Here is a 24,034-nt window from a genome sequence, read left to right as displayed (position 1 = left end):
CCCTGCAGTGTCTCATGGCCATCCGCTCTCGTCTCGTTGGTCTAGGGTGGCACAATCTCCAATTTTTTTGTTTTGGCTTCTCTAAGGGCCCAATGGTCAAAACGTGGCGATGGTGCCGCCGTAGACCGTCGAGACATACTGCGATGGCCATGAAACTTTGCAAGCGAGGGAATTTAGGTGCTTTACTTGTCCCTACAATGTTTCATGGCTATCTACTCCCGTCTCGTCGATCTAAGATGGCACAATCGCCAATTTTTTTGTTTTGGCTTCGCTAAGGACCCAATGGTAAAAACATGGTGATTGTGCCACCGTAGCCCGTCGAGACGGATTGCGATGGCCATGAAACTTTGCAGGGGTGGGTTATTTAGGTGCTTTCCTTGTCCTTGCAAAGATTCATGGCCATCCACTCCCGTCTTGTTGGTCTAGGGTGGCACAATCGTCAATTTTTTCGTTTTGGTTTCGCTAAGGATCCAATGGTCAAAAACTGGCGATTGGGCCACTATAGCCAGTCGAGACGGATTGTGATGGCCATGAAACTTTGCAGGGGTAGGGAATTAGGTGCTTTACCTACCCTTGAAATGTTTCATGGCCATCCGCTCCTGTCTCATTGGTCTAGGGTGGTTCAATCACCAATTTTTTTTATTTTGGCTTCGCTAAGGACCCAATGGTCAAAAAACTGGCGATTGTGCCACCATAGCCCATCGAGACGGATTTCATTGCCCATAAAACTTTGCAAGGGCAGGGATTTAGGTGCTTTCCCTATCTCTGCAAAGATTCATGGACATTCGCTCCTGTCTTGTAGGTCTAAGGTGGCACAATCGCCAATTTTTTCATTTTGGCTTCGCTAAGGACCCAATGGTCAAAAACTATTGATTGTGCCACTGTAGAGCATTGAGATGGATTGCAATGCCCATGAAACTTTGCAGGGGCAAGAATTTAGGTGCTTTCTCTACCCCTGCAAAGTTTCATGGCCATCCGCTCCCGTCTCGTCGGTCTAAGATGACACAATCGGGAATTTTTTTGTTTTGGCTTCGATAAGTGCCCAATGGTCAAAAACTTGCGATTATGCCACAGTAGACCGTTGAGGTGGATTGCATTGCCCATGAAACTTTTCAAGGGTGGGGATTTAAGTGCTTTCCTTGCCCCTGCAAAGTTTCATGGCCATCCACTCTCGTCTTGTTGCTCTAGGGTGGAACAATTGCCAATTTTTTTGTTTTGGCTTTGCTAAGGGCCCAATGGTAAAAACCTAGCCAAGATAGACTGTCGAGACGGATTGCGTTGCCCATGAAACTTTGCAGGGGTAGGGATTTAGGTGCCTTTCCTACCCTTGTAAAGTTTCATGGCCATCCGCTCCCGTCTCGTGGATCTCCAATTTGTTCGTTTTGGCTTCGCTAAGGGCCCAATAGTCAACTTGCGATTGTGCCACCGTAGCCCGTCGAGACGGATTGCGTTGCCCATGAAACTTTGCAGGGGTGGGGATTTAGGTGCTTTTCTTGCCCTACAGTGTTTCATGGCCATCCGCTCCCGTCTCATCGGTCTAGGGTGGCACAATCGCCAATTTTTTGTTTTAGCTTCACTAAGTGCCCAATGGTAAAAAAATGGCAATTGTGCCGCAGTAGACCGTCGAGACGGATTGCGTTGCCCATGAAACTTTGCAGAGGTAGGTATTTAAGTGCTTTCCTTGCTACTGCAAAGTTTCATGGCATCCACTCCCGTCTTGTTGGTCTAGGGTGGCACAATCGCTGATTTTTTGTTTTGGCTTTGTTAAGTGCCCAATGGTCAAAAACTGGCGATTGTGCCACCGTAGCCCGTCGAGATGGATTACGTTGCCCATGAAACTTTGCATTGGCAGGGATTCAGGTGATTTCCCTACCCCTGCAATGTTTCATGGCCATCCACTCCCGTCTCATTGGTCTAGGGTGACACAATTGCCAACTTTTTCGTTTTGGCTTCGCTAAGTGCCCACAGTAGACCGTCGAGACGGATTACGTTGCCCATGAAACTTTGCAAGGGTAGGGATTTAAGTGCTTTTCCTACCATTGCAAAGTTTCATAGCCATCTGTCTCATCGATCTAGGGTGGCACAGTCGTCAAATTTCTTTTTTATAGCTTCGCTAAGTGTTCAATGGTCAAAACTAGCGATTGTGCTACATTAGACCGTCGAGATGGATTGTGTTGGCCATGAAACTTTGCAGGGGCAGGGATTTAAGTGCTTTCCCTGCCCTTACAAATTTTCATGGCCATGCGCTCTCGTCTCCTTGGTCTAGGGTGGCACAATCGCCAATTTTTTCGTTTTGGCTTCGCTAAGGGCCCAACGGTAAAAATCTGGTGATTGTGCCACCATATCCCGTCGAGACAGATTGCGATAGCCATGAAACTTTGTAGAGACAGGTAAAGCATTTAAATCCCCACCCTTGCAAAGTTTCACGGGCATCGCAATCCGTCTCGACCGTCTACGGTGGCACAATCGCCATTTTTTTACCATTGGGTCCTTAGCGAAGCCAAAACGAACAAATTGGTGATTGTGCCACCCTATACCAACGAGGCGGGAGCGGATGGACATGAAACTTTACAAGGACAAGGAAAGCACCTAAATCCTCACCCCTACAAAGTTTCATGGGCATCGCAATCCGTCTCGATGGCATAATCACTAGTTTTTTACCATTGGGCCCTTAGCGAAGCCAAAACAAAAAAATTGGCAATTGTGCCACCCTAGACCGACGAGACGGGAGCAGATGGCCATGAAACATTATAGGGGCAAGGAAAGCACCTAGATACCCATCCCTACAAAGTTTCATGGCCATAGCAATCCGTCTCAACGGGCTACGGTGGCACAATTGCTAGTTTTTTATCGTTGGGTCATTAGCGAAGCCAAAACAAAAAAATTGGTGATTGTGCAACCTTAGACCGACGAGACAGAAGCGGATGGCCATGATAATTTGCAACGGTAGGTAAAGCACTTAAGTGTGGCCATGATACTATTGGGCCCTTAGTGAATTAGCCAAAACAAAAAAATTGGCTATGTGCGGCTTGTATCGATACGGAAGGTCCCGAACCCATGTGCATAAGTAAACCAAAAGCTATTTTTAAAAAATCTTTCTTTTTGTGATCCAATGATATTTCAAATAAATAGAATTTTACTATTGATTTACACTTTTAAAAAATAAAAAAATACATAAATTTTTTTTTGTTAAATTATCGTGTAAATAATTAGATTGAGATATCTTGATTTTTATTTTGTTTACATTATTTTAAAAAAATGATATGTCTATTGAGGTGACCATGCATGAATGACATGGTCATCCATGTGGCAAGCTGATGTGGATGATTGATGACATGGAATGCATAGGTGGAAAAATGAGGTGGCGGATGGGATCCCCTCATTTGTCATGTCATATGATGAAGTGTCAAAATGGTGACATGTAATGATTAGGTGGCAAAAAAGGATGTGATGAGTTGGCAAGGTGGGCGATGTGGCATGCTTGGTGGCTCATGAGGTGGCGAGTGATGTGGCAAGCCATGGCCATGCAAGCAATACTTACACGTGGCATGTGAGGTGGTGGATGACATAGCACTTAAGGTGAAGTGGCATGCAAGGTGGCATTGGAGGGTGTGGATGAGTTGGCAATTAGAGTGACATGGCAAGCCAAGTGTTACGATCAAAGTGTTGACTGTGATGTTGTGGAAGGTGAGATGGGGTGATGACATGGACCTTTGGTGATGTGGCGGCCTCTTTGTATGAGGTGGACTAGCCAACTAAGATTGGGAGAGTAGAACCAAGCCATGGTTGGTTGACAAGTGTCAAAATTTTTAGGTTTGGTATTTACCAAACCTAAGGAGACACACCTCAAGTGAATGGTGCAAGTAAAAAAAATTAAAACAATGAAAACCTGTCTTTCCCTTACTCAAATTGACTCAATTTTTTTCTATGAGGACCTTACACTAAGAGTTATGACATATATGAAAATCAAAGTAAGTGGCAATGTACATTATTTATTAGATTTTAAAAAAAAACTATATCAAGGTTCTCTAAGCAGTCTTTGTTATTTTCTAAGGTAGATCTTTAAAAAATAAACCCTTGAAGTTTATTTTTTTGTGCATAGTCACATTCCTTAGGTCACAATCTATCACATGACCATTGGATCTTGCAAAATAAGTTCTACATCATTAGATATCTGTTGTTAAAAAATTAGGTTTTTATAAATAGAAATTTTAACAAAGAAAAATGAATATTAATTATGCAAAGATCCAAAAAATTATGAATAAATCACGTTAAATTGCTTGCCAAGTGAACATTTTATGTGCAAGAGGGTAAGTATAGAAAAAGAGCCCATAAAAAGATATAAGTATTTCTTCATCAAGGTCACAATGCTATGACAAGGTTTGACAGGCTGAACCAGATTAGTCCTTGCACAATAAAATTACCATTTAGATGTGGAAAAATGAAGATGAGATCTTTCCATTGTGTTTGCAACTATGTGCTTTGTGTGGCTACCAAATCTTGCCTCTTCAAAGTAAGTGCAAGCAAGTCAAAATGTACATAGGAATGGCCAAAAAGAGGTTGTTTCTTGGCTGTCTTGGTGGGAAAAACTGGTGAAAGTGGGTACACCTTATCATGCATACACCCTACTGACATTTGCATTGTAAGAGCTACGATATTGAGAGCATCTTAGCTGTCTAAAAATGGGATAGTCTTTCAAAAGGAGTGTGAACCTCTGGACACAAATTTGGCTATGGAAACTTGCTAGTTGTAGTTCCTTAGTAGAAGGAATCAGCATTGGAAGCTTTGCAAGAAAACTGTGAAAATCATATGCCAAGGCTGTTTGTAACATTTTGTGATTAATTCAAATCAAGCTCATCATAGCACTTTAAAATTTTTTTTTAAAAAGAACATCCATGGCCATAAATGTGTTTTCCAAGCCTAAGACTTTGAGAATAAGGGACCTACAACACCCATGGCCGTAAAGGTGTTTTTAAAGCTTACTTATTCTGACATACCCATGTTTTTGAATAGATAGTTTTGGACATAAGAGCTAGGGGGTCCATCTTTTAAGATGCCTATATAATACATGCATTCAAGAGGTATTTAAAAACCCTTTTACACACACACACACACACACTTCACCATGAATTAAAAGACCTGTCTTTCTTTCTTTCAAACCTGAAACTTTTTGAAGTTTTATATTTTTAAACCCCTCTTGAATTTATGTGCTACACTTACATATTTTGAAGCTAGCCCCTTAGGGACACACAGGTAAGCATTTTGTAGCATACTACAACTTGTTTCTCAACATCCAAGTTTTTACAATAAAAAAATTGCCTAGTAACAAGTGTTTTAGCTCTTCAAAAATCTCACTATGATACTTGGCATTGGAGGCCAACTCTCGTTTTGCATCTCGGTTTTGTGTAATAAATTCTGTAAGTTATGGCATCAAAATTTGCTCAAACTTCTAATCATCAAAATCATCTCCTTTCATGATGCTGTAAAACTCCTCTTCATTGACTACAGAGAACCATGTAATGTGTTAGAATTTCACCACAAACTTTTAAAACTCAAATTGTGAGAGTTTAGGATACTCACTTCCTCCATCTTGATCAGTATCAACTGCATGTCAAAACACTCACAAAACAGTAGTTAGTACATAATATTAAAAGGTCAATTATCAAAATTGTATTACAATACGATATATTTGTGAAAACATACACTCTTCTATCATTGCACCGAGCTCCTCATCTGGTATGTGTTCACCAAGATCTCTTGCCACCTTTCTTAGGTTCTTGAACTATGTTGATAAAACGCATACAATGAGAACAAATACTTTGGTGAAGACAAACCAAAATAGAAAACACCAAATTGACCCAAAAATACATTGCAAAATTGTGAAAAATAATAAAGACGCTTTATAGCACTATGTTTTAGAAAAAGGCAATGTCTTCTGGTGGATTCTCTTTGTATTATATATAGCAATCGACAAAAGAACATGCACAATTGATTTCAAAAAAGAGAGACTACCGTGATTCTCCCAGTTCCATCCTCGTCAAAAAATTTAAAAGCTTTTGATAGTTCCTCATCTGGATCCCTCTCCTTGTATTTCAAGACAACTGAAATATGATTTCTTTTCTGATTAGAAATCCATATTTTTCAAAGCAATTTCTTATTTGAGTTGAAAGAATTCTAAGCACCCCTCACAAAGATAGCACTTGTAATCTCAAGACCACCTAAACATGACCATCCATCTAAATAGAGTGGAAAGAAAATTACAAAAACACATAGAGAAAAATGAATTTGGAAAGTCTTTACATACATTTGCACTGTAAGATACATGTTACGAAGTGTTCGTCTCATTTACAAACCATGGGTCTCTTAGCTTATAAATCATGATACTATACCCAAATTGATTGTAATTTGAACATGAAAGATCCTGTACAAGTAGGAAACAAGCTGTACAGAAAACAAGCTGGTACTACAGAGAAAAACATATGTAACATTACTACAAGTAGCAATACAACTCTCCAACTATATTGGTTGTAGTGCTTGCACACTTGAATACCTCAATCTGCTGTATAGGATAAAACCTAATGATAGGTCTTGTAGAGACCAATTTACAACACTACTAAAACTAGCAATACATCATGCCAAAAATGGCTTTAATGCCAAGAATGCAAACTCCTCTAGGCAGTGGACAATGTAAAGGCACATCAACGATTTTCCTTACCGTACACAATTTATCTCAATGATTTTCCCAATGACAAAAATTCAAATATTTAAGCTATTTTCAAAGTTGCACTATTTTTCTCATAAACTAAGCAAAATACTTTCTTTTTCTCTCGCTCTATTGAATCTTCAAGCGGCATGAGTATAAGCTAAGACACACAGTTTTAAAACATTGTAAGTGATAGTAGGACAATGGCCTTTACAAGCTTCGAAGGTTCCATTCAAATAAAGCTTTAAAACGGAGCCTTTGGATCTTCAAAATTCTATGATGCTAAGATTGGATCCGATGCATTGAAGAATACAAGACTCAAAATAATAGATTGCCTAGATGGTCTTGCCAAATTACAATTTTCTTATGCCAAGGAATCCATAGAATAAGAAATCACCCCAAAAAAATTTAAAAAAATTAACATGAGATAATGCTATGTAAATTCTTGGATTATAGAATGAGGGTCAATGTTGAAACTTTCTCATGGTATGGATTTCCGAATCCAGAGTATTTACCAAATTATAGATATAATCCCCCCATCCACCAAGGGTAATGCACATTGTAAAACTGTATTGCCTCCATTACCCTTCAAATCTATCTTTGTTCCTATTTTCTATCTATGGGTTGTGGGATTTATCTCTGTACATAGCTAGACCCGGCGGCCCTAACCTATTTATAGGCAGCGGCCCTAACCTGGTTTATAGGAAGGGGTTGGGGTCACTCTCTGCAAACATTGTATCTTTGAGGGTTGGTGGCTATTATGGTTACCAAAGGCTGATCTCTCTCTCTCTCTCTCTCTCTCTCTCTCTCTCTCTCTCTCTCTCACACACACACACACACACACACACACACACACATTGTGGGCCTTGAGCTATTAGCATCCTAATACAACCTTTTTTAGTGAAACTTCTTAAAGAGAATCTCAGTTGATTCACTCACGCAAGATAAAAAATAATCAAAGCTTAGAGAAGCATACGAATGTCCATGAATTCATCAATGTCTACTTCGTCTGTATTTCCATCTTTTGTGTGCTCTTCCATGAGTTGTTTGACCTCTGCCTTGTGGACATCAAAATCAAGGGCTCTCATGGCAACCTTAGCAAAGAAACAAGAAAATACAATAACAACGTTATTCATATTTTTTCAATTGCTTTAAAGTGCTTGTCTAATATTAAAACATAATATTGTGAGTGAAGCACCAACAAGGGAAGGGCCAACAAGGTCGGTAGGGAAGGGCCCCTTGTTTGTGCCCACAACAATAATTAGGGGAAGGAAACTACAAAGGACGTACCAAAGGTCAAAGGACTCAAGACCTTTCTAATTCTATAGGTGCGAAGAAGACTTATGGCTTTTTATTGTCCCAACCTTATCACATTATTTCTAATTCCATTAGTTTTCTCTCAAAGTAAAAGTAATTGATTTGTGTACTATTGGGATTAAGGTGCACGCTAGAGGGATTGGCTCTGACACCTACTCTGACTACAGGGTAGCCTCTGAAGACCCCCTTCACTTGTTATGCAAGTGCCCAGCTTCGCGGGGGCTAGCTGTTAGGGTTTGCAAATGGGTAAGAAGGACTTGGAAGCAAATTTTATCCTTACTATCCCTCTCTAATGTAAGCAATTTTGGCCTGCCTAAAGGGAAAAGGACTTAGAGGTCACTTCTCTTTTTGGTAACGAGAAATAGACAAAATTTTAGAGTTTTGTTTATAAATACTCTAAAGAAACAATACTATATGTTATGATTGGGGAACCATATGATTATACTACACCTCCTAAGGGGATCATTATATTTAGTGGAGGTTTAGGGAATGGTCCCCTGGGGACCATTCCCTACTTTAGGGCGACTGCATGGAGACCGACAGGGAGTCGGGAGCCATGGCAGGAGCCCTAAAAACAAGGAATGGTCAGCAGGGGACCATTCTCGATCTTCAAGGTCAAGGAGAGGAGGGCCAGTTAACACAGCCAGTGCTGCAAACGACACAGGTGGCAATCCTAAATTTTGTGAGCTGATGTGGACAGTGATGATTGGCTTGTAGCACTAATATTCCTAATGCTTAACTGTGTGCAGTTTATAGCATTCTGCATGCTGACTTGTAGCGATATGATTTGCTTGCAGCTTACACAAATTATGTGTGCTAATGTGATGGCCATCCGTTGATTGCAAGTTGACATTCCTGCTGAGAAAGTATAGCAAATGGAGGGCCAGGATGGACTGCCCTCCGATGCCTGACCATGAAGGTTATGGTTCCATGATTTTAGCTTTGGAGGACAGGTGTGATTTATGAAAGAAGGTGCTCTCTCTCTCTCTCTCTCTCTCTCTCTCTCTCTCTCTCTCTCTCTCTCTCTCTCTCTCTCTCTCTCTCTCTCTCGTTATGCATCATTTACACTATATGAGTCCTCTTGATGATGTGTCCCTCCCGACTACCAAACTAATAATAGTCTCTACATATCAGCCTAACATTGTTGCCATCACAACATTGTCTACTTAGTGTTAGGGTAATCCCAACTTGTGGCACCACTATGGGAAAGCCCTCTATCCACCTAGGAAAGGATAATTGATGACATGGTCCAACAGCAAGAGGATGAAACCCATCTAACCAATGATTGTAAAGCATCAAGCCTATATAGAGGCTATTTTCTAATGAATTATTATAGCTTTGACTCTTATCATCGTGTCTATACTCTCTCTCTCTCTCTCTATCTATATATATATATATATATATATATATATATATATATATATATATATGCTCTTGCTTTTGGCATAAGCTAACTCTAATTACCATCTCTCTAACCCTAACCCTAACACCATGGTTAAGCTAAGGCTTCACCCTCCATAGTCTAATGCTAATCATCGATGATTAGGGAGTTCGCTTCCGCAACCACTAACGCATCAAATGGTATGAGGGCCAACGGTTCATATGTAGGCCTAATCAATCCCCTCTCCTAATAATACCTCTCCCTAATCATTAGCATAGATAATTAAGTTTGGGCACGTTCTTGGCAATACCAATGAGCCACTATCCTTCTTGATTAGTGAGTCTTTGATTAGCGCTGCTCTAATGATCATGTGTGTGTGTGTGCGCGCGCACATTTCTTAATTATTGTGCTTCTTTGAGTTCATTTTTTTCTTGCTTTACGGCACCATCACTCTCATCCCACACACCATTGCTTTATGTGATTTATGTGTGTGCACAGTCATTGACAAGATCTATTTGATGAATGTCCATTTTCTCCAATCGGGTCTCATATGTGAATTTAATTGCTCAATTGAATAGCGCATCATGAGCTTCTGTTTTTCCAGACTTGTAGTAGTAGCTAAAGCAATTGTGTGTGTGTGGTTTTGGGATTTTCAATGCGTACTTTGCGATTCCAAGCCGTATCATCTTTTTTGAGAAGACTTTTGTGATGGGAACACCCTATTTATAGGGTTTGACCACGTCTTTGAGGGACCACATGCACGAGGAAATCTAGTGCCCATTTGGCCGATTTTAAGTTGCACGTCAAGGCATATTCAAAAACCCATTCGGGTCCATGGGACTGCTACTGGATACCAATCGGCCATCTCAACTACGTTTGATGACCTCTATGCACTTCCCGCAAATGGTGTTCAATTGACCATCACTTAGCTTCCCCACCGAACAGAGCTTTTTGAGCATTTTCGTCCAATTCTTCCATTCGGCTAGCGAACTTGAGGCCCGCACTTCACTTGAGTTGATGAGGTGCAAGTTATGCCTCTTAGGGGCCCCTCTTTATGCGGACGCCCAAAGATCCGAGAGTCTTGCCCTCTTAAGAGAACCTTCCCACGGCCTATTGCTTCAAAACCCTTACCAACCGCCTAAGAAGGTGCTCCCACTTGTAGAATTGCAACAAGCTGACCCAGAGAGATCAAAAAGTTCACTTCCCCGAAGAAGAGAGCTAAATCGAGCTTTAAGAAGACTTCAAGTCAATTAATGTTGCTACCCTATTGAAATGTATGCTCATCTTCCTACGAAGATGCAAATCCCATGCTCATTGTAATACACCATAGAGGTTTAGACAATACCCTATAGTGGGCAAGACCTACCTCTCACACATCCTTCGAGCACATCTTCACCATTATTTGCCAATGCATAAAACCACACTCACATATTACACTCTATTGTAGGCTTATTACAAAGCATATGGTAGAAATGTATGTACTACATGTGGATGAAAGCACTTGTACACACATGATGAGCACACACACAAGCACACAAAATGTAGTGTATGTGTGTTTTGCACTATTGGTGATGGAGATTCCATCCTCAACACAATGGACCAATGAATATAAAAAAGAAGAAGACAACAACAACATGAAGATGACAACAAACTACAATGACAGCAAAATGAAGACAAAGCAAAATTTGGCAACGACATCAACAAACAACTTTGTAGATTTGAAGATGGCATCAACAACACATTTGGCCCTCTGACATCAGAGACAAATATGTAAAACATTTGAAAGCACTACATTTGTATTTTGACCTACCACCTAGTTTTACAGATCTCTAGGGGAGGTGCACACTTTGATCCTACACCCAGTTGACAATTCTCTGGGGAGGATGTTGTGACTTTAGTCTTACACCCAGTTGGCAATTCTCTAGAAGGACACTTTTGTATTTTGCATGCTACATTTGACACTCACTGAGATGATGCTCATCTACACATGAACACAAGAAATCTTTGTAAACCCCAAGGGCTTAAGGGGGGCATATGTTAGGGTAAGCCCAACTTGTGTCACCACTATGGGAAATCCCTCTAGCCACCTAGGAAAGGATAATTGATGACCTGTTTCGATAGAAGAGGATGAAATCCATCTAGCCAATGATTGTAAAGCACCAAGCCTATATAGAAGTTATTTTCTAATCAAGCATTGCACTTTTGACTCTTATCATTGTGTCTATACCCTCTCTTAAAATACACCCTTTTTCTATTCAAAATAGAAACTTCTTCCTCAATTATATTTTACGTTACCCACCTGTATGTGAAAATGCGAGAGAAATTAAAATTTAATAAGCCCTTCTATTGCACTCACGTAATAGTCACATGATTATTAAGTGACCCCCCGAGCTTGCACTTCTCCTGATTCTTATGATCTTGCATTTCATCTAAATATACAGTCTGATGTCAATTCCAATATCAATCTCGCATTTTCATTTCAATTCAACCTTTGTCTTTATTTGATATGGTGTGTGAGGTCTGCTTGCCTGGTCTGTTTAACTAACTCTACTAAGCCAACTTGGAATAACTGTCAGAAGTGACCAGCGCATTCCACAATCCATGATGAGGTTTCTACTATCAAATCCTTTCTTGATTTAGTAATGGAGCCACTACATCAACTAGATGAGATCGGCATCATTGCCATCAATGACCTTTTTTGAGCATGTGATGCTCTTGCTTCTGGCCTCTCCACCATAGTTATCGGGGAACGCGTTCCCTAGGCCCTGGAATGCCGGAACGCCATTCCCTCCCCCCTGCCAGGCGCGAACATCCTGGAACGTTTTGCCGTTCCGATTGACCAGGTTGATACCAAAACAGCCGATTGGAATGGCTCCAGAACTGCCCAGAATGGCCAACTCTCAAAAATGGGAAGAAATGGGCATTTTTTTGCAAGTTTGTAGTGAACATTAGGAGTTTTTTAAAGTGTGCAAGGACTCAAAATGCACCCCCTCACACCCATTGCCTTTTCAAGCAAATCCACATGCCCTTAAGGTCCAAGGCTTAAGCCTTAAGATCTCTCGACTCTCGAGTCTCAAGCTCTCCCCCTCTCTTGAGTCTCTCCCTCCCTCTCTCTCTCTCTCTCTCTCTCTCTCTCTCTCTCTCTCTCTCTCTCTCTCTCTCTCTCTCTCTCTCTCTCTCTCTCTCTCTCATCTCTCGCTCTCCCTCTCCCTCTCCCTCTCCCTCTCGCATCATCCATGGCCTAGGGGTCTTCAAATCGAGTTTTTTGTGAGTATTAGAGTCAAAGGACTCTAATACGACTTGTATTAAAATTTCAAACATGTAGAGCTAAAAATTGCATTATTTGGGTGTTTTTTATGCCTCCCATTCCGCGTCGTTCCTGTTCTAGACCCCTGGCCGTTCCCCGTTTCGCGGGGGTCCCCGTCGCTGTTCCCGATCCACATTCCGCGTCGTTCCCATTTCAGACCCCTGGTTGTTTCCCCGTTCCGCGGGGGTACACGTCGTCATTCCCATTCCGCGCTCCAAGTAACTATGCCCTCCACCCCTATCCAACTGCACATCTCTTGATCACTGAAGAAGATGAAATATGTGCCACTTTCTTGGCTCACCTTGTAGAGGATCATGTCAAATCTAACCTACATATGACCCTCTCAAAGCACAACAAAGGCAACACCTTATTTGGGGCTCACTCTCTACCAATGGATTCTGCTAACAAGGACAAAGAGGAGTATCTTCATTCTATGCTTACCAAACCAAGGATGGTGCAAAGCATGATGGAACTATTGAGAACTCCATCCTTGCAGGCTTTTTAACTTCTCTCAAGACGGACAAAAAAAATCCGTTCATGGTGGTGGTCCAACTTGTACCATCTTCAATGGTGGTCCCTTTGTAATTCCTTATGCAGGTAAAACCTTATAGCACCAACTCCATTGCATTCAAAAACACTATGTATATAGGTGTTTCCTCATTATGCATACATGTTTTTGCGCATAGGTGTTCCCACATCAGGTATAACTATTTATTCCACACCTAGATACACTCTGTGTAATCTCGAAAAGAATTTGATTATTCTTCTGCACTGTTTTTGAAATTATTCTTGTAATTTTGAAATGCTGTAAAAGAATCTCTAACATTTTTTGGGTGCAATGCAAACATACCTACATATGAACAAGCTATTTTATACTGCGTTGTGAAGGCTATTCAAATTTGTCTTTGATCAATCCCAGGTTTCATGTCCTATTAAACTCATATTCCAGATGTTAATTTGGCTCTTAAACCCCACAATGTGAAGGCTCCACCATTTTTGCATCAAGCCATGGCCTGCTATCAACTTTCGTTTCTCTCTGATGATGTTGAGAATGCCTCAACCAAACATGGTGTACCTCACTCCAAATCATGCCATGATGTAGATGCCACCATTACAAGCTCACAATGTCCAGTGCTATATAAATCTGCTACCGACAATGGTGATGCCAATGAAGCAATAGAAATAGTCATTATCCAATACCTTTGTGACATTAGTTTTGAATGGCACCACTACATTAGTGAGTTATCTTGTTGTAGCATATGAAGCCACAACTTTTGTTGTATCATTAGTCCTTGATGCATAAGTCATAATCCATGTAGATAATGTTAACACTTGCCTTGATGTTGCCTCTATGGATTGATTCAATTCCCAAGTGGATGTTATTCATGCTTATGATGTTGTCTCCAAGTGCAAATATTGTTTTCAAAGCTCTCACAAACCAGTGCTCAAGTTCATGTCGCACTGTTGGGATTCAATTTCGTAGGCATAAGCCCAATGGCGGCAATGCTACTTCCCTCAACACACTTCAGTCTTGATCTTGACCTCTCTTTTCATTGAGGAATTGATTAAGTGAAAAAGATCTCTCGTGCTTGTAATTTTTTTCATTTCTGCTGATTCAACAAGCTCTATGTATCAAGGTCGAAAGGGGGGAAACCTTGTTGAATTTCAGGTTCAACCTCAACACTCACAAATCTTAAAGTCGTGTGCATTTGAGATGAATCCGACATTCAAGATGAAGCCTCATTTTGTGTTTGACACTGGATAATATTGTCAAAGCTTTCCTTCTAAGCCAGTTTTCTTTCAAGCATCTCCATCACTTGATGGAACAAAAACAAAAAGCACATATCCACCTTACATAGGCACTCAAAAATGTACTTGTATTAGGATTTTCTTGATGTAATAAAGTATTTTCTCAGCATTCAACTGAGGGGAATGTTGGTGTGAAACACCCAAACTTATCCAGCTTCATGTCGTGAGACACCAAGAGACACCACACCTTTTCATATCACCCTATTCTTAGCCTGTATAACAAACCCATGCACCTCACATTTTGACACAAAACCCAAGAATCCATGGGCTATTGTGTTGAGATGTGACTTACACGGGTTTGTTATATAGGCTAAGCATAGGATGATCTGAAAAGATGAGGTTCCTTTTGATGTCTCGAGGCATGAGGCTGGATAAGTTTGGGTATTTCACACCAATATCCCCCCTCATCTAAAAGACAAGAGAAGACTTTATTGCATTAAGAAAGCCCTAATATAAGTGCATTTGTAAGTGCCTATGTGAGATGGATATGTGCTTTCTCTTTTTGTTACATCAAGTGATGGAGGTGCTTGAAAGAAAACTGGGTACTAGCTTAGACGGAAAGCTTTGATAGTATTATCCGAACAATAAATGAGGAAACAGAACGAGTTGATGTTGATGCTTCATCTTGAACTTTATCTTCATCTCAAATGCATGCGGCTTTAAGATCTACTAGTTTTGAGGTCGAACCTAAAATTCAGCATGGTTTCCCTCTTTCGACCTTGACACAAAGTGCTTGTTGAATGAGCAGAAATGAAAAAAGTTACAAGCATGAGATATCTTGTTTCCACCAAAGCAATTTCCTCGATGAAAAGAGAGGTCAAGATCAAGATTGCATTTTTGTTGAGGGAAATAGCATTGCCACCATTGGGAGGATGCCTACGAGATTGAACCGATATTGAATCCCAACAGTGCGGCATGAACTTGACTGCAAGTTTGCGAGAGCTTCAACAAAAATATTTGCACTTGGGTACAACATCATAAGCATAGATAACAACCACCTCAAGAAAGAATTGAGTCATAGAGATTGAATTGATATTGAATCCCAACAGTGCGGCATGAACTTGACCACTAGTTTGCAAGAGCTTTGGCAACCATATTTGCACTTTGGTACAACATCATAAGCATAGATAACAGCCACCTTGTAAAAGAATTGAGCCATAGAGGAAGCATCAAGGCAAGTGTTAACATCATCTACATGGATTGTGACTTATGGATCAAGAATTATTGATTCAACAAAAAATGTGGCTTCATATGCTTCAACAAGAGAACCACCCACTAATGTAGCAGTGGTATTCAAAACCAATGTCGCAAGGTACTAGATAATGACTACTTCTAGTGCTTCATTGGCATCACCATTATGGGTAGCAGATTCAAGTAGCACTGAAAGTTGTGAGTTTGCAATGGTAGCATCTACAGCATGGCATGATTTGGAGCAAGATACACCAGGTTTGGTTGAGAATTCTTAGCATCAGACAAAAACGAAGGTTGGGAGCAAGCCATGGCCCTTGATGCAGCAATGGTGGAGCCTTGACATTGTGGGGTTTGAGATCCAAATTAACATCTAGAATCCGGGTATAGCAAGACATGAAACCTAGGATTGATTGAAGACAAAGCAGAAAAGCATTCACAATGTAGCATAAAACAGCTTATTCATCTGTCAGCATGTTTGCATCATGCCTGGGGAATTTCCTAGAGGTTTTTACTTTGGAAGATTCTTCTCTATAATAGTAAGAGATGCTAAATATTTTTGGAAGGCCATTATATTCATGAATGCAATGGAGTTGGCACCAGTTGGCACTACTAAGGCACTACTGCAGCAGGGTTTTACTCACATGAGGCATTGCAGAGAGAGCACCATTGATGAGGGTACAGGCTGGACCACCATGAACGGATTTGGTTCGTAATCCTGAGTTCTCACACCACCATTAAGTTCTACATCATCCTTGGTTTGGTTATCAGGGAATGAAGAGAGCAATAGCATTAATTTGGCAACACGAAGAGGTGCCTAGATATTTACAGAGGCTGCATTATTGGCATCATCTTCTTGTACAAGATCTTCATTAGAAAGGATGGAGTTTGCCACGCCACCATCGGCAAGTCTTGCATCTCTATTGGTTGCATCATCAGCAGCAAGGTTTGAAGGGCGTGCAACTACCAAGCAGTTTGGCATGGCATCAAAGGGTAGGCCATTGCAAGTTCATGAGGACCCATCCTTGGTTTCATTCAAGTGGGGCACCACATCGGTTTCATGATTGCAGTAGTAGGATAGAGGCCCGACATCAAGAGGGGCTTGAGTAGCATTGACTAGGGTGTCATCCCCAACATGAGCTGCTACACATGCCTATGTGCATGCAGAGCCTTCCAGGTGGCCAACCCTTGAGTGGTTAGCATCACTGATTGGCAGTGCTGATCCTCAAAGATCTCAGCTAGGAGGTTGATTTTCATTTTCTAATTTATTAGATCATTTACCTTTTCAGTGATATGATGTTGGTTCACACACTAGAGATGGAAAGGAGATAATTGGATGGGATTGAGCCTTGGGAATGGGGAATGGACACTCGTTTGCTCACACAATATCATCATGAGCACAAGACAGTGAACAAATCCACATCACATTATGAGCACAATACGGTCAAAACCACATTACATCCATGGACATACATAGCCATGGCCAACACCACTTAAAACACTCATGGCAATGGCATCTCTTCAGATTTATGTTTGTGGATAAGCAACAACAGTCTCTTGCTATGTCTAACATGATTTTCGTTGACCACACAAGCAGTGAGGGACACCACTACAAACAACTGTTGTACACCGCTCACTATTATGCACCTTAAAAAGATTTTGAATGCGAGTTCAATTTCGCGGGCTTTTCTTTTGAAGTGACCATCCCCATATGCATCATGTGCAAGTCATTAAGGATGAGTAAGGTCTTCTTCTCTTACATGGACAACGAAGATCATGCGTAAGTTGTAGCAATATATATACGTACATGTTTTGAGTCAGTGCATATGCATTCATCAAAATGTCTTCTAGCAGCAGGTGAGGGGTCTACTCAACTTCACTCAATGTAGAATATAAGTAGAAATTTTGTAGTGTGGCCTCTTGGTCCATAGTCCAGGAGATTTAAGGTAAGTGAGCAATTCAAGTTGTATTATCAAAACTATTGAAGAGTATATTTTGGAATCAAACATTGTCAAGGGTATGTAATATTTCTATGGAAGACAAAATAAGGAGAAGTCTACTTGGAATTCCTCTGATATTTGGATCATCCATATTCTAATCCTTTGTTATTTATGTGCCCTACCATTTTTGTAAGGTGCGTCTTATTTTGGTAGGCTTCATGATTTTATCACTTGTTTATTTTTGTCCGTTCTCTCCTTAAGGGATGCATCTTCCAAATCCATAGTATCACATGCGATCAAAACCTAATAAAAAGAACCCCTTCCACACATTTTTTTAATATGGGATAAACTATCTTAAACTAGCTTGCAACTTTAAGTTTTAAAATTTAAATTAAAAACCCCCTCTTGTGAGTCTGTAAGTGCAAATATGTAGCTATTAGGGAGTACAATATACACTCTCAACAAGTGCACGTGACACACTTAAATATCTATAAGGTGCAACCCCCAGGTTCTCTCTGAGGTTAATTACAGGGTTCTCTCTAAGGTTAATGATTTTCAGCTCATCAGCTAATCCATGTATCATAATGTAGGCATTTTAATTCGTTATTCGTTAGCGTAACATCTCCATTCTAAAATCTGGATTAGTTTAATACAGCTGCATCGTTGCTTCTGCTAGGTGACAGATCTTGCATTTTTTATTTAATTTTATACCTCTAATGCATGCAATTTTTTATTTCCCCCTCGCTTTTGATTTGTTTTCGTGTTGAGGGGCACATATTTCATCAGGAACATGTTATCTTTGTTGCACAGGTAATTAGGGTTTTCAAGGGATACCTTGAGCTCGCGGTAGGAGAGCTTGCCAGTTTTGTTGGAGTCGAAAAGCTCAAAGGCCATCCGGATCTCTTCCTTCTCATCGTCTGAGATGTGGGATCGCCCATGATGTTTTTTGGCGCTCAGACCCGCGTACTGGCTATGGTAGTGGCCCAGGTACTGATGATGATGATGGCCAGGGGAAGGCATATAGACGTTGAGGGCAGAGGAGGAGGGTGGAGAGGAGGAAGAAGAGGGCAGGCCAATAAGGCGAGAATGGCTAGGGTTGGCCGAAAGAGTAGAGGAAGTGGGGGGCGCGGGCAGCAGCTGCTGCTGGGTGGTGGTAGTGGTGGTGGTCGTGGTGGCCACCTGCATTCCGCCATTGCTGCTACAGCTGCTGTTGTTGCTGCTGATGGTATTATTAGTATTATGCAGGTGGGTTCCTGCATATGTGCTGCTGCCGGATTTTATCATGCTATACGATAAGTTGGGCTGTTGTTGCGCCTGCTGCTCTTGCTGCTGCATGGAGATGTTGCCGGAGCCCCACCTCCTGCTGTGCTGATATTGGCCATGGTGATGATGGTGGTGGTGATGCCCTGCAGATTGCATATCTCTCTCTCTCCCCCTCTCTCTCTCTCTCTCTCTCTCTCTCTCTCTGCGTGCATGCCGCGCTACAATTGGAGCGCTCTAGCCTCCTCGAGTCCTCTTCTCGCACCAAGACTCTTCTCATAACCGCTCCACATCACTCTCTTCCAAAGCCCAGAATAAGGCTGGATTCACACGATGGCAGCAAAAAAAGCAGGCTTCAAAAGCACACAATACAGATCTCTTTCGAGTGGATTGAGTTGTCTTAACTTTCTATTTCCAAGACAGTAGACGAGTTACTTAACAAGTATGGGGTACCCAATCCTAGAAAATCAGAAAATCGCTCATTACTTGGAGGTAGAAAAGGGAAGGGAGAGAGGTAGATAGGAAAGTGAAGGGTGAGGGTGGGAAGAGGGGACAGGCCACGTGCAGGGCATGCCCCTCTCTTTCCCTTTTCATCTCTCTCTCTCTCTCTCTCACACACACACAGAAGTGGCCAGCATGCCATTGTTCGCTCTCTCTTCCCCGTGCGATGCCAGCGAACCTCTCTCTCTTTCTCTCTCTCAAGTCGAAGGGTGGCTATAGAATCTGTGTGTGTGTGTGTGTGGGGGGGGGGGGGGGGGGGGGGGGGGGGGGGGGGGGCTTGCGAACAGCAGGGCGAGCGCTCTCTCTCTCTCTCTCTCTAGGGCTGCTGTCGGCGGACACGAGGGTGATGAGTGTTGTGGATGCAGGCGGGAGGGAGGAGTGGGGCCTCGCACTATGTGTGCAGGCCAGTCTCGGTGAGCTGTGGGGAGGAGCAGGAGGGAGGGTGCCAGAGAGGAGCACGGGGGCAGCCTGCACAGAGCGCACTCTTCTTCTTCTTCTTCTTCTTCTTCTTCTTCTTCTCTCTCTCTCTCTCTCTCTCTCTCTCTCTCTCTCATAGCTCTCTTTTTTTGTGTCGATCGTTCGCCAGGTGCATGCCCTTGCTGCACCAGATCCACGGATAAACTCTCTAGTTGGGTGGTGATGCGACTCAGTAGGTCTTGTTGCTCTTCTGATGCCTCTTGCAGTTGGGCTCTATGATTGGCTGTTGCAGTCACTGGGGTTGGTCGGGCCAAGTTTGTTTCCTCTGACTCGTTTACTCTCGCTTGCATGTGCAGCTTCTTGTCTTTAAGGCGGGCTACTTCGACTGCCAACTCATATGTTGCAGGAAACCTTCCCTTCACCTTCTCTCTAAGCGGCGACCATAGACCAACAATGAAATGGTCCTTCTTTAGGAATTAGGCGCTCCTTCTCCTTCCTCTAGTGAGGCAACCCATCTCTCCCATAAGTCCACAAATTTGGACTCGTAGGTGGCGTACTCCAGAAAACTTCCCTGCTTTAATTCTGTCAGTAGCTGCCATAGCTTCTTCAAGGTTGTGCCTCCACCAAACCTCTTTACAAAAGCAGCCCTTAACAAATCCCATGCATTCTTGGTAGCCTGGGGCAATGCATTATACCAGGACTTGGCCTCTACTTTCATCAGTAGAGGAAAAATTCTAAGTCCTGAAGCGTCGTCATCTTTGTTAGAGACGACACAAGCAATGTCGAAATCATCCAAAAAGTCGCTGGTGAGATCCTCTCCCTTCTTTCCACTGAACGTGGGGAAAGAAACATTTGCCATGGTAGTGGCTCAGGAAATTACAAACCCTTTTTTTTTTCTAATACATTAACAACAGTAGCGGCTCATAGCGGCTTTTTACAGGGGTGGGTGGATAGGTTAAAACAGGATAAAGATAGAAACATTAAAGGAATGATGGTAATCCAATATGTGGAGAATGATAGGATTCGGGGAATTGAGGATTTCTCCTAGTACCGCCGCACCGAATAGGTATACGATCTTCTGATAGAATACTTTCCTATCTACATAGATATTCACATGCATATGCTACAGGAATCTAAACGAGAATGCTGTTGGCCCGTTTTCCATTATGCACAGAGGGTGGAATAATTACTTATACTCTTATCGTGCCAGTGTTGATGAGTCGGCACATCCACAAGAGGTCGTCGCCTTTCATGGGCTCCACCTTTCCTTCGTTGCTCAGCATGTACGGGGTGATGGAAACGCGTCTGACCACTCCCAGCCTTTTGGCTAGTAGCAATTGCAGGTAATTTTCGTAGTCGGCATGTTGCATGAATTCTACTCCATTCAGTTGCAACTCGTCCCCAGCCCAATGAGTTTCACCCAAGGTAGAAAGCTTCTTCAGGATAAGTTGTACAAGGAGAGGAGGAAGATCCTCCACTCGCTTTCCAAAACAGCGAGAGCAGTAACCGAACCACTCTTCCCTAGGACATGGGAATCTTCTTACCACTTCTTCTTCAGGATTGTCGAAGTGGATTGGTAGCACTCGCATGCGTCGTGAAAATCAGTAGGCGACCTTCCGCCTCTTAGCTTCGGATGACATCCTCTTGGCAAGCTGGGTACAACCCGGCTTTCTGAGCTTGAAGCACTTGCTTGGCCAGATGCTTCTCCCTTCGGCGTCATGTGTTTCCAGACTGGCTTAACTTCTCCTTACCTTTGGCTCGCGCAGCCCCTTTAGGCCACTTTGGAGTTATAACTTTGATTGTAGTTTCTTTAGGAAAAAGAGGCCTCACCGTTTTCTTTCGTTCTTTGATGTGAATGACTTCTTCGCGATGAATGTCGATGTAGACGATTTCAGCCCTTTCGCTGCCTTCGTTGCTGGCACTCATTGACAGTGTGTCTTAGTTGACAACAGTGATGGCACTTCACCGACCTCCCACCTGATGCTCTCAATTTATGGTTAGAATGAGCAACACGAGATGGAGAATTTACCTCCCTAATACTGACGACACTACAGCTTAGCAGCAGTACTTCAATGAAGGCGGCTAGTGCCTCCTTCGTCTCCTCTTCTTCCGTCCTCTAGTTAGAAAATTCCTTCAGCCATTCGTCCATGATTGATAGTGGGCGTCACTTTCAGCATTGTAAACCGAAGGGTCTTAGAAAGCCCTCCTCAGTGAGAGCACCAAATGACGGGAGCAAAGCGAACCCCGAACCCCAACGGCCTCTAAAACGTCGGGTGCCGAATGGCGCGCCTCGAGCCTGTCACGGTAAAGCGAACAGAGGGCACCACCTAGCTTTTAGTGGCTAGGACGCAAACCACGATGATATGAACACCGCAAACTTACACATGGAGAGAGAGAGAGAGAGAGAGAGAGAGAGAGAGAGATTTTCAAATGATGAAAACCCTCGGGGGTGTGAGGGAGAATTACTTCTGTAGTATTTACAAATGGCACGCCGTGGTGGTAGAGAGGTAGGGAGAAAAGATGGTGCAACCTACTTGGTGCGCTCTCTAAGATGACTCAATGATTGTGAAGCTTGCTATCAAGAGCATGTATACATGTGTCCATCGACCATTGGAGTCGAGAGATGGACGTGGCTCCCTTCGCATGGTGCAATTCCCAAGGCAAAACCCAACACACAAGCCCCCCTCCCCGTGATTGTGATAGTGTCAACTCTTCCCACTACACTTTACCAAGTGCTGACTTCTCACGAACTGCCCCCCCCCCCCCCGATAGTGACCTCTCAGTGCCAATTTATAGGTGTTGGCTGCTTGGATTATGGTAATCCCGGTGTGATTAGGGTAAGCTTAACCGGGGAGACAAAGCAAGTGGTGGGCCCGGTGTGGTTGACCCTTACTTTGTTTTGGGAGGTTATTAAAAGATGAGAATCTCTAGGTGGGCCTTTGTGACCATCACCTAGAGAGAGGAAATTTACAAAAATGGAAATTTTACAATGGCTTGGGTGAAAACTGAAGAAATGATAAAAATAACCTATAAATTACTGATATTGGTGTCGTGGTTGCGTGTTGCCGACGAATGGTGTGTTGCTGGTGCGTCGTTGTAGAGCATACTTCTTTTCGGGGTCGGTCAGGGCATGCCTTTGGCGCAATTCCTCTTTTTGTTGTTGGCGGCGCGTGCTTTGAGTCCTCCTTCTTTTTCTTTGTCGTCGTAGTCGTGGAATCCTTCGTTTTTTTGTATCTATAGTGCGTATATGCATGTGTACGTATTGGTGTATGAGTGGGTACTTTGTATGTGCGCGCAAGCATGCGTGGGAACGGGGGAATGTATGCAATATATATATTTTTATTTTTATTTTAAATTTATTTTTTCTATTTCTTATTTTTTTCTCTTTTCGGTTTCTAGCGGTGCAGACGACACAGAGGTTGGGAGGGGGTGAGGATGGTGAAAAGGGGGGGGGGGGGGGGGGGGGGGGGGGGGGGGGGGGGGGGGGGGGGGGGGGGGGGGGCGTGTGTGTGTGAGCGTGTTGTGGGTGCGTAGCGCAGCGGGTGTGTGTGTGTGTGTGTGTGGTTGCGGCAGTGATGCAGGGAGTGTGAGCTCGCGGTGATGTGGATCCAGGCAGGGTGCAGACGAGACATGGCGCGAGAGAGAGTGAGAGTGGGGGGGGAGATGGTGAGGGGGGGGAAGATGGGATAGGGGGCTGGGGGGGTGTGGATGAGAGTGCGCGCGGGCGGCACTGTACAGCACGAGGCCCGGGAGGGCGGGGATAGCGACAACGTGTACGAGAAGGCAAGGGGGGGGGGGAGGGGTTATGCTTAGTCAACAGGCGGAAGAGAAAGGAAGAGAGTTAAGGAGGGGGGGGGGGGAGGGGGGGGGGGGAGAGTGGTTCCCACCAAGGGAGGAGAGGGGGGAGAGACAGAGAGGGCTTGGGAAGAGATAGGGTAGAGAGAGGATATAGTGGGGGAGGATGTGGTGAGGGAGAGAGGAGGGGAATGAGAGAGATAGGGGGTTGGAGAGGTGATACTTGCCCTAAGGCCCACCGTAGCTAATTCTAAGAGAGAGGAAGAGAGCTAGGTGTAGATAAGGGGGGGGGGGGGGGGGGGGGGAGGACGAGAGGAGGTGGGGGTACGGCCCGGGGGTTGGAGTGTGGACACACACAGAGAGAGAGAGAGAGAGAGAGAGAGAGAGAGAGAGAGAGAGAGAGAGAGATCATCTTG

General features: G+C 43.1%; 1 protein-coding gene across 1 annotated transcript; it reads right to left on the bottom strand.

Annotated features, from left to right (window-relative positions):
- Positions 1-5,208: 5,208 nt before the first annotated feature.
- LOC147436584 (uncharacterized) lies at positions 5,209-19,148 on the bottom strand. Its single transcript, XM_086488187.1, has 6 exons — positions 18,480-19,148; positions 7,680-7,797; positions 6,013-6,101; positions 5,704-5,782; positions 5,581-5,604; positions 5,209-5,502 (listed from the first exon to the last, which is right to left on the bottom strand). Exons 1-6 carry the CDS (start codon positions 19,062-19,064, stop codon positions 5,450-5,452), a joined length of 948 nt encoding a protein of 315 aa, XP_086344313.1. The 5' UTR covers positions 19,065-19,148; the 3' UTR covers positions 5,209-5,449.
- Positions 19,149-24,034: the final 4,886 nt, after the last annotated feature.

This window comes from Adiantum capillus-veneris, chromosome 18 (genome assembly GCF_014529385.1).
Source record: "Adiantum capillus-veneris isolate H3 chromosome 18, ASM1452938v2, whole genome shotgun sequence".
Classification (NCBI taxonomy): domain Eukaryota; kingdom Viridiplantae; phylum Streptophyta; class Polypodiopsida; order Polypodiales; family Pteridaceae; genus Adiantum; species Adiantum capillus-veneris.
Note: the sequence above shows the minus strand (reverse complement) of the source record. Positions and strands in the feature narration are given on the sequence as shown.